Source organism: Macrobrachium rosenbergii, chromosome 55 (assembly GCF_040412425.1).
Source record: "Macrobrachium rosenbergii isolate ZJJX-2024 chromosome 55, ASM4041242v1, whole genome shotgun sequence".
NCBI lineage: Eukaryota > Metazoa > Arthropoda > Malacostraca > Decapoda > Palaemonidae > Macrobrachium > Macrobrachium rosenbergii.
Window position 1 is genome coordinate 87,357,811 of NC_089795.1, and position 11,698 is coordinate 87,369,508.

At 41.8% G+C, this 11,698-nt stretch overlaps 1 protein-coding gene across 3 annotated transcripts in view; it reads left to right on the forward strand.

The window, feature by feature from the left end:
* Positions 1-11,159, forward strand: part of LOC136835605 (uncharacterized) — a 95,296-nt gene extending 84,137 nt beyond the window's left edge. For all 3 annotated transcript variants that reach the window (XM_067099343.1, XM_067099342.1, XM_067099344.1), the window contains exons 7-8: positions 22-178; positions 9,159-11,159. In XM_067099343.1, coding sequence (XP_066955444.1) covers positions 22-178; positions 9,159-9,977 — 976 coding nt within the window. In that variant the 3' untranslated portion in view covers positions 9,978-11,159. The remainder of the gene's footprint in view (positions 1-21; positions 179-9,158) is intronic.
* The last annotated feature ends 539 nt before the right edge of the window (positions 11,160-11,698 follow it).

Here is an 11,698-nt window from a genome sequence, read left to right on the forward strand (position 1 = left end):
AATGGAATCTTGTCTCTCCAGATGCAACACACAGCTTGCTGCAATGAGGCGAGAATTAAAAAGCTGTAAAGGCAAATTGGCAGACCAGCATAAACAGGTCTTAGAGTATACCACGAGAATGGATGAGTATGACAAGAAATTTGAAGAGTCCTCCAGAAAATTCAGCACAGTGTTACAGGTAACCATTGTAGTGATTAAGAAACAGTTTGTGTTTTCAAAGCCTGAGAAATTTTGCTCAAGAGTCACTGCATGGCTAGGTGATTGGTTTGCTCTTTTCCCCTACTGATCCAGTAATCTTTTCGTTTTCTCGTAAATACTCTTGAATGTTATTTAACACTGGTTGAAATCTAGCTGTTACTGGTAGATCAGTGAATTTTGTAGATAAATGTAGTAAGTATGAACCTGCCCTGTAGTGTCAGTTTTAGAAGTTGGAGTATTAAGTGAATTCTAAGTCGGAGAACTTGTAAGGGTACATTGAAAATTTTGGGGTTACCAGTTTTGGATGAACAGTACAGGTATCCTAGGAAGTAGTTTATGAAAGTAAAACCTTCAGATCAGTGTAATTAATCCTTGATATTCTAAGGACATTGTGCAAATATTTTATTCCTTGGGATTGCAACAGCTTGGGTGCCATTCATAGTAAACAAGGAAGAAAATTAAGAATATTTTGATGCATGGTATCATTGAGATGACGTGAGTGTTGGGAGATGGTTAATCTCCAAAACATGAAAATTTTCTTTGGTTTTCCAGGTGGTTTTGTATGTAGTAATTGACATGAATGTCAATAATGTATATACCATTATAAAGGACAGAGAATTTACAAATCTTTCATGGTATTGCGTATGAAAAGTAATTTCTGGGCTCGACCTGTGTCACCCAGTGAAATGGTTCCAATAGCACACATTTCTAGGTATAAATATTGCTAAATATACCAGAGAAAAAGCTATCCATAATGCCAGGGTTACTACCCCTGGATCGATCACCACAATGGTGTCGGTATGCACTAAGGGGCGAGTGGTAGCCACTATCACAGATGCTTTGCCCAATAGATCTCTCTGTTCTCAAAGCCCCCATCATGGGAGAGCTGTTCTACCTACTACCTTCCGCTCGCTACTACTACTACTCGCGCCCGCCATCTTTGTTCCAAAAATTTATCACAACACGAGAGCGCCGTGTCCCTTTCTTTTGGTGTTTTTAAACTAATTGCAGCTGTAATCATGTTGTCCCGTGAGGATGTCACACCATCTAAGTTGAGTATTATATCTGATTGGTTTTAAACGCGAGAGGCACAGTATTTATGAATTGTACGTAATATATGTTTACCACAGGTGCGCAGCCGAACGTAGCGCTATGTTTGCCTCTGTTGCGTTTCTGACCTTCAGTCTCCACAATTATATTTAGCAGAACGAAAATCTGCTGGATATCCAATTGCTGCATTTCAGTTTTTGGAGCATATTATTGAGAGAAATTACCATGTCGCTGGTGAAGAGGCAAGGGAACCTTTGTATCATGGTTTGAGCCAGGCTCTATTTCTGATCATAGAATTTGAGTTTTTTTATTAGTTTCCTTTCCTCCACCAGCGAGTTGGTGCCTTCTCGATGGTGTTATTATTATCATGATTATAGCTGATGTGTATAATTAGACTAGTTTATGTGAGTGATTCGGCATCAGAGGTAGGCCACCTTGGTACCTAAAGTTACCTACGAATAATTTTCGGGTTCCTTCTCTGCCACCGAATCATTTGTTTATATATAATCTCAATGTCATGGGTGGTTAACATTATATTATATATTATTTTGTTCTGGTGAAAAGAGATGGTTATAAGGTAGTTACTAGCCTAGCCTACCTGACCAGGCCGTGATACGGTTTTGGAGGGTTAGGCTAGGCATGACATGCGCATTTACACGATGCTCAGGCTACCTAGCTCACCTGACCAGGCCGTTTTACGGTTTTGGAGGGTGAAGTTAGGCGAGTAAGAGAGTCCCTCTATTTACGCTTAACCCACCTGACCAGGCCGTTAGGTTTTGGAGGGTGAGGTTAGGCTAGTGAGAGAGTTCCTCATTCACACTTAGCTCACCTGACCAGGCCGTTAGGTTTTGGAGGGTGAGGTTAGGCTAGTGAGAGGGCTCCTCAATTTACGCTTAACCCACCTGACCAGGCCGTTAGGTTTTGGAGGGTGAGGTTAGGCTAGTGAGAGAGTTCCTCATTCACACGTAGCCCACCTGACCAGGCCGTCAGGTTTTGGAGGGTGAGGTTAGGCTAGTGAGAGGGCTCTTCAATTTACGCTTAACCCACCTGACCAGGCCGTTAGGTTTTGGAGGGTGAGGTTAGGCTAGTGAGAGAGTTCCTCATTCACACTTAGCCCACCTGACCAGGCCGTTAGGTTTTGGAGGGTGAGGTTAGGCTAGTGAGAGGGCTCCTCAATTCACACTTAGCCACCTGACCAGGCCGATTCGGTTTTGGAGGGTGAGGCTAGGTTAGTACGAAGGTTCTACTCTCCCCACACCTGTAGCGCTCAATCCTAGCCTTCCTGACCAGGCCAAAGTTTTGGTTTTGGAGGGTAGGCTAGGAACAAGGAAGTTTAACCTCCTGCTTTTTCATGTATATAGCCTAGTCCTTCTTTACCTGAACGATTAGAATTGGCGACGTTGCCTGGGCGACATCCTCGTAAGAGGAAAGCCGATCGCTTGTGCTCGGCACCTCCGTATAGGAGGTTGTATTCGGCTTCTCGGAGGGTGCATCCACCTGACCGGTTGCCGTTCCACCGGGTTTCCGCCACTCACCTTCCTTTCCCTTTCCGGGCCAGACTAGTTCGGGCGGTGTCTCGTTAGCTCGCTACTAATTACTTATAGTAGTTAGTAGCTGGAGCGTTGAACACTGTCCCGTGAAAGCAAATAGGAGTTACGTTATGATAGAATTAGTTGTTTTAAAGATACTTTATGTACAACGCCTGCTTGAGGCGGCGGAGCCTCCGCCGGACTAGTCGGGTCTCTTGTATGTTATTGTCCAATTAACCACTCCGGTGGGTATGGTTTCCAGCATATTTTACGGTTTCCATTATTTGGTTACTGCCCTGGGGCGATTTGAGAGATGGGCTATATGCGAACACTCTATTTCACTCATATTACGCCGATTCCATAATTATGTGACACAATGAGATTTCAGTGACAAGTCACGGCGGAGTAACATAGAGTACTTGCTTATAACACAAATATTAGTTAGTTAACCATTCCGTAGCATAAATCTTTGTTAAAATAGACTTTTGCTGCCGGACTCAGTTCCGGCAGGTCCTGCCTTGATGATACTCATCTACCATCATTCCACTCGTCGTCTGGAAGAACTAGAGTTCTTTCCAGCCAACCTAGTGCCTCCCTATCCAGGCTTTGCCAGGTTAACTGAGGAAGCCTGGATTAGATCTGATAAGGTCCCTAAGGAAACGGTCATCTTTTCTAGGGACCAAGCTCAATCCACTCTGATGCGCGCTCTCACTGACTGGGAGTGCGAGAACACTAAACTTACTCCCTTTAGAGGAAGTTTCACTATGTTCTCTGTAGGTGACTCTATTCCGACCCCCTGCACTACTAAGATTGCAGAGCTGACCCTTCAGGCTGGGATGGATGGCAAGCCCATACCTCAAAACTCTGGGAGACAGATCCTACTTCCCTTCTCTTCCCAGAGATTTGGAATGTTGGTTGGGAGCTCCAGCGACGTTCACGGTGGGGAAACTCGATCCCGAGTGTGCCTCCCACCCTGTTCAGCTTCCCTTCCGGATGCTCTGCTGAAGACGGAGTGAGGCAAGATGTTGAGTCGCTCCATTCATTCCGACCATCTCAGAGGTGACTGCACTAGTCTATGCTGACGCCACTGTTTCAGGTCCTCACAAAGTCATTACCATCCTTCCAATCAGACCTTTATGACTGTGTGGTTGCGAGGCAGAACTGCCGGAAGCACATCTTCGTCGACGCCACCATCAGGCATGAGCCCAATAGACTCATGAAGAGCTCTATCTGGGGACCTAACCTCTTCCCAGAGGATGAGGTCAATAACGTCTTGGCAGAGGCAACTAGAGCGAACCAGAGCCTTCGCTCTTGCTGGGATCTTCCTTTCAAAAGGAAGTTCTCTGAGACCTCCAGACCTCAACCTAAGGGAAGGAAGAGGTTCAGGAGATTCCAGGGCTATCAGAAGCCTCAGGCTCAGACTGTGCTTCAGGCGGTACCGGTCTGGCAGATCGGACAGCCTTCCACATCCAAGGCACAGCCTCAGCAGCAGTATGTACTAGTGCAGCCGGCTCAGCAAGTTTCGGCTCCGCCAGCCTTTGTGACGTCCCCAGCTTTCAACGCCTCGTTTGAAACCAGGGGGCGTTTCGTGGATACAATAAGCATGCGAGGGGTAGTAGAGCCAGAGCCGCCTACAGAGGTAGAGCAGCGTCCAGACCTCTCTCGCATGGAAGAGGAGCCCGAGGAGGCAGAGGAAGTAAGACCTCTTCCAATTAATGAGCCTCCTCAGGTAGGCGGGAGATTGTATCTCTTCCGGGACCATTGGACCTTCAGTCCATGGGCCCACAGCATTGTTGATTTCCTTTGGTAGAAATATGAAACTCCAGAAACTGCGTGCTGTGCTTTATTCCTATTCCTTTAGAATTTCGATATACACTGACTAACTTATTTACAGTTTTATAGTTATAGTAAACAAAAGATAAATACCATATGAGTAATGTTACAATAGATTGGATATTTACAGTAGGGTAGTTAAGTTGTTTTCAGATAACAGTATGTACACAAACAACTAAACAAGTAGTTAACATAAACAAGTATAATTTCAAAAGGTCTGGGATGGAGCTGGAGCAGAGGGCCTCCTCCGCCAGTCAGATTCCATCAACCTCCATCCAAAGACTTACTGGACTATGCAAAAGACCTTCTGCAAAAGAAGGCGATAGAGAAAGTCAGACACTTGAAATTTCAAGGCCGTCTGTTCAGTGTCCCAAAGAAAGACTCAGGCAAGCAAAGAGTAATTCTAGAATTGTCTCGTCTCAACTTATACATTCAATGCGACAAGTTTCACATGCTTACAATCTCGCAGGTACGGACCCTACTTCCCCGTGGGGCCGTCACCACCTCTATAGATCTTACAGACGCATATTATCACGTCCCGATTGCGAGAAATTTCTCTCCTTACCTAGGGTTCAGACTAGGAAAACAAGCATACTCATCCAGAACCATGCCTTTCGGGCTCAACATAGCGCCCAGAATATTTACCAAAGTGGCAGAGACAGTAGTTCAAGAACTACGGGCTCAAGGGATTATGCTGGCCGCATACCTGGACGATTGGATAATATGGGCATCCAACGCCAAGGAATGTTGAAAAGCAACAATCACAGTAATCAACTTCCTGGAATACTTGGGATTCCAAATAAACAGGAAGAAATCCCGTCTAGTTCCAGCTGCTCAATTTCAGTGGTTAGGAATCCAATGAGACCTAAACACACACACAAACTGTCACTTCCGCCAGCCAAGAGGAGGGAAATAGCCAAAGCTACCAGGCAGTTCCTCAAGAACAAAAGAGCCTCTCGTCGTACCCGGGAAAGAGTTCTAGGCTCTCTTCAGTTCGCAGACTTGTTACTAAAAGCCAGACTGAAGGATATAAACAGGGTATGGCGGAAACGAGCCAACAGCAGAAACAGAGACAAGGTGTCTCTAATTCCGCCGATATTGAGAGGAGGCTTCGACCATGGTCGACAGTCAAGAGTTTGGCAAGGTCAGTGCCTCTTCAATTCCCCCTCCGTCGCTAGTGATTCATACGGATGCTTCCCTAAGCGGATGGGGAGGATACTCCCAACACAAGAAAGTTCAAGGAGCATGGTCGACAGTATTCCGCCAGTTCCATATCAACATTCTAGAGGCAATGGCGGTATTTCTAACATTAAAGTATACAGGCTGGAAATCACCAACAGTATTTAAACGCCACTATCTTAAGTCCCTAGAGGCTCTTAAATATTCCACTGTAGCTGCAGGGAGTATTGTTCCTCCTGGTCCAGCTCAAGACTAGTATATATAACTCTTGCTTGTCCTTATTGTAATGTAATTCTTGATTAAATTACCTATTGGTATATTCTCTCGCCTACCTGCCTCGCTTGCATGCCCTGCTTTCTAGCCTTTTAGGTCAGGTCTGCTTCACAGCCTGACTCCTGCATGTAACATTGATATCCTGTATTTAAGACATAATCTGTTTAGCATTAAGTATCTTGGTGTTGGTCATTTGGTATTTCTAGACTATGTGCCATATAGTTTTTAATTATATTTTGAACTTTATATTTGGGGTTATTAAAACACAGTATTGTTCTCTTAGTTTTATTTAGCTCCATTAAGGTAAACTCTAGATGATACTACCAAGCTATTGTATGGCTGATTCTCTTACTATTTCACTGGGTGACACAGGTCGAGCCCAGAAAAGGGATTTTGACAACGGAAAAATCTATTTCTGGGGGAAGACTTGTGTCACCCAATGACCCATCCCTATACTTCCTTTCCCACCTGGATAGCATACCAAGCTTGGAGGGTGCAAATTAAGGGATAAAGATGGCGGGCGCGAGTAGTAGTAGTAGCAAGCGGAAGGTAGTAGGTAGAACGGCTCTCCCATGATGGAGGCTTTGAGAACGGAGAGATCTATTGGGCAAAGCATCTGTGATAGTGGCTACCACTGCCCCTTGGTGCATACCGACACCATTGTGGTGATCAATCCAGGGTAGTAACCCTGGCATTATGGATAGCTTTTTCTCTGGTATATTTAGCAATATTTATACCTAGAAATGTGTGCTATTGGAACCATTTCACTGGGTGACTCAGGTCTTCCCCCAGAAATAGATTTTTCCGTTGTCAAAATCCCTTTTTTAAGCATTCCCACTGCTTGATGAGCCTTTTTTCATCTTTCCTTAAATTCTGTACTCAGAGAACCATCCTTATCTCAATAAGTACCTAAATATTTAAACATATCCACTTGCTTTACAACAGTGCCTCCAATTAGACAATCCAAGGGTTGTTTGGCTAACTACATGAACACTGCACCACAGTGTTGCATTCGCAGTAAGCATCTAACTTAATGGCATGCCCACACCCGAAAAGGTCAGCTATGCTGAGGCCAATCGCATGCTGGCATGCTTCCCAGCCATTTCACTCTCAAGGAGTTTATCTGCCTGAGAAGCAGACACCCCCATATTCCCAGGGGCACTGATCTGTGTGGGTAGAGGGTGATCACTCATTCACTAGCTATATAGTACAATGTATAAAGCCACGTTCACCAAAATTTCAAAGGATTAATTAAGAATTGATGCTGCTATGTTTAGCAAAAACTCATATGTATTGTAAGAGCAGTTTTTTGTTGAATGTCAGATTGTCAAAAACTGTGAACCCTTTACAGCACTTGGAGTGCATTTAAAAAAAAAAGCATTACATATTAGGTTAATTCTCTCTCTCTCTCTCTCTCTCTCTCTCTCTCTCTCTCTCTCTCTCTCTCTCTCTCTGACTGCCCCAGTATCATTTTGTGGCAGATTTTTTTACTGGGCAGTGCATCCCTCACATTAACAGTACTTACTTCGTTGTCATAAATCAAAAATTAAACTATATTTCTTTTATTTAAATATAAAAATGAAATTATGTAGGAAGGCAAAAAGAATTGTTCCATAACTCAAGCTTGGCCATCTTTCTGTCACTTTGGGTATTTATCGGCGCTAGAATTTAGATGAAATGGTTTGCATGAGAACGTGCTTCATTGTTAAAGCTTGGTTTACAATAAACTTATTTATCATAAAATAGCGTGAATTGCTATTTAGGATGGAGTATGAAGGAGACAAATCTAAGGAGGAATAAGTCACTGCCAGAAATCAAGTAGATGGGAGAAAAAGGAGAACAGTGCAGGAATAGTTAAGGGCATAGAAGGGTGAATGATGCCATCCGTCAAAGGGAGGCTTATAGAACTCATATTACAGAGGATGTGCCAAGGAGTAGTTTGAATGGAGAAAGCAGACAAGAAACATTATTATAGCATCAAAGATACAATGTAAGAAAAACTATACGCATGTAAGATGCATACAGAAGGGAAACTTGGTAGTATAACTCTTTAGTGTTCCAAGTGTGTCACAGAAGGATAAATGCAAGAAAAATCACTGAAAACAGCACCAGCCACAGTTACAAGCAGGTAGTGAGATCACGATCAAGAACATGACAGGGAGTTTTAATAAGCTGATGGCAAGACGCATTGAAAAGTCTGGTGGAGACGGGTAGCATGTCCTCACTTGAAAAATATGCAAAGTTGAACAAGGAGCATTGATAAGTATCTCAGGTAGTGAATAGTTGGCTGACCATGTGCAGAAGAATATTCTTTTTTTATACCCCTTGATGCATCCCTTACAGTTTAAGGCCAGTTTTTGGTGAGTGGGTTTTTGATAAATCTAAAGGTAAAGGTTACTGTTTTTATTAAAAATTTACAATAGTAAGATTGCTGCATGCACTTCCTATCAAAAACTATTATGGAGCAGTTTCTTGACCAAAAGCTGTCAGTTACATATCATGTTTTCTTAACATACAAATGTTAGGAAATAAGCAAAAATTATAAATAAATTACAGGAAAGATCATAGTAGCTTTTATTAAATACAAATACTAATATATCAGAACTCATGTCCCATCTTTAACCATTAATGTTACTTAGAAACTAATTTTGATAATTCTTATATGAATGTTCCTTTCCTTAAGGTGATTGGTTGAAATTGTGACTCATGAAAATGCAGTTTTGAACTGGCATTACTGTTGTATTAAGCTAAAACTGTAATAGGAATTCGTATTTTTTCTTGATATCTCAAAATCAACAAAATTATTTTTAATACAAAATTTCAGCCTCCCTGCATGGTCATTTTACTCTTGTTGATCTTCTGTCATAATACTATACAGTCTATCAAATACAAAGTATTATGCAGTGCCTTATGTATTGTAATATTCTAAAAATATACTGTGATAGTTGAGTGATATCTTGAAATTTCTAGTTGCAATTTGTGCACATTGTGTATTTAGTTTTCTTGTAAATTGACTCCTTTTATATGTGTAGTGTGCTTAAAGTGGAAAATAATAGTTCTTCTTCTTTTTTTTCCCCTGCTGGGAAATATTTTTAGGAACTCAACAAATGTAAAACAGAGCTTCAGTATTGGAGATCCAAATCTCCTGCACAACCTTTACTTTGCTTTGGTTGTGGACAGTCAATTGGTGAAGGAGCCAGTCACCAAGCGGGAGTATTGATGCCAGGTGGTGAGGATGCAGTGGTGTATGTGCCCCTAGCTGCTGCTCCTGCCCCTGAATGTGGTGAAAAAATTCAACCCTCGTTGCTGCTAGGAGCAAGAGATGACAGTCGGGATAGGTGGCACGGAGGTGGGAGTTCCACCAGGTCCATATGCGACCCTGTTCCCCAGCAGGCGCAGCACCCTCCTCCCCCTCAGAGCTCCTCAGCTCAGCATTCACCAGTCCCACCACCACCTCTTTTCCAGAGTATATGTTGTTCACAGCCAAACTTACCAGAGACTTCACAAAACGTTATGAGCTGCCCAGTGGCAGCAACTTCAAACTCTGTACCTGCTGCACGCCCACTGCCCATCTCTCAGCCTCTCGTAGGCACATCAGCCATTACTACCTCAATGACTAGTGCTGCTGCCCATGTTTTGCCAGCTCCCCTCCCATCCGCAATATCGCAGCAGCCGTACTCTGCCTTCCATTCGTGCGCCTCCTCACACAGCACAGACCATCGATGGTACGGGAGCCAGGAGCATGCTGAAGACCTGTCAATGTCCAGAACAAGTAAACACTACCTGGATGATGATGTGGACTTCGTCAGTTCAAAGCGTCGTGGCAGTGATGATGACAGTGATAACTGTGATAATGACGACACCGTTGGTCGAAGGGTCAAAGAACGCAAAAGAATTAAACTTGACGTTTTTTAAGAGTACTTTTTGACAAGAAAAACAAGTTCTGTATTTTAACAAAGAAAAATAGTTTTACTTGCAAAATTGTATATAGCTCTATATATATACATATATATATATTTTTTGTTCTTAATTTTATTTTGTCACTCGGTGGGCTCGTGGCGATTATGCAGAAGTGGAAAAAAGATATATGAATTAAGAAGTGTGAACTGCAGTACTATAGTGTATTAAAAAAAAAAAAAGAAAGAAATATTAGACATGTAGTTTACTTATATTTAGTTAATTATTTTGTTGTGAAAGTAGAAGATGGCCGAAGAATGGTCTCATAATGTGAATATTTATATAGATTGTAAAATAGTGGAAATAATCTACACTGGGGAACCAGGTCAGATGACGACATGGAACGTGGTTTGTACATTAGGATGAAAGTCACATTTGCATTTTCTAATATTTTAATTTTTTTTTTATATGTGTAGTTATGTCTTAATCTTTTCTGATTATCCAGGTACTTTGTGCAAGTTTAAATGTGCTACTGTATTGGTATAGAATATTAAATCTTTATTGGTTTGGATCGCTCTTGATCTAATTTCATGTCTAGTTAACAGATTGGATACCAAAGATAATGTAAGAGGATTTAGACTTTATTTGAAAGTAAAATAATATCGATTGAGTGTATCATAATTTCATGTAATAGATTCAACCTTCAAATTGCTGTCAAGGACGCCGTCCTGCTTTTTAACATTTTCGTTATATTTATATACACACCAAATTTTGGGGATTAGACTTGTAGGCCATTGCTGAAGAATTAAAACTTAAGTTGTTTATACAGCTGATGTTTTCAAGTATAATCTTGGACATACAAAGCTTGTTTTTGATTGAGAGTTTTATGTTCCGGACTGAGAATTTTTTTCTTTTATTTATTTTTTTGGGAAAGGGGGGTTCGTGTGTGCGTGGGAATTGTTTTTCTATGTTTTAGAGATAGTCATGGCACGTGGATAGTATTTGGATGATTCGGGAGTTGATTTATTATTGTTTCTAGACAGTCATGGCACCTGGTTAGTATTTGGATGAATTATTTTTCCAGGTGAGTTGTTGGATTGTACATATCCAGCTGCGGGTCCCTAGGACTGATGTGGCACCTTCTTAGTAACCTATTTAAATAGGGCCCTAACAAAATAAAGTTGTTTATGGAAGATTTCAGTCTGCCTTCATCTTTTATCCTTTTAAATAACTCCAGTATGTCTTGAAAGAATATCTTGGCTCTTTAGTTTTGCAAGAGTGATATTCTCTCTACTCATGTGTTGAAAGACTGCGAGCTCTGGGTTGTGGCTGTTTAGTTTACAGTTTGGATTGACTTCAGGTTTTGCTCAAGAGAGGAAATGTTAGTGTCTAGTTTGCACTTGATCACCTGTATCAAAACAACAGCACATTTGGTGAATTATACAGTATTGAAAAATTTATCGTAACTTGAATTTTTCCACAATCACGAAAAGGAAGATTGGAGACCCCCTGGTCTAAAATGTTGACAACATGAGTGTAATAAGACTGTGATTACAGTTAAAGAGGTGCAACTGTACTATTGGGTCTTTGGGTGCATCGTCATTGCTGTATCTTCATGACACTACAGTTAACTTTCTCTGTTTAAGGTACCTGAACTAATATTTGAAACAAATTAGATAGGACCTGGTCAAGGTTGAATTACTTGTTTTACAGTCATATTCTTTCATGGACAGTTAATC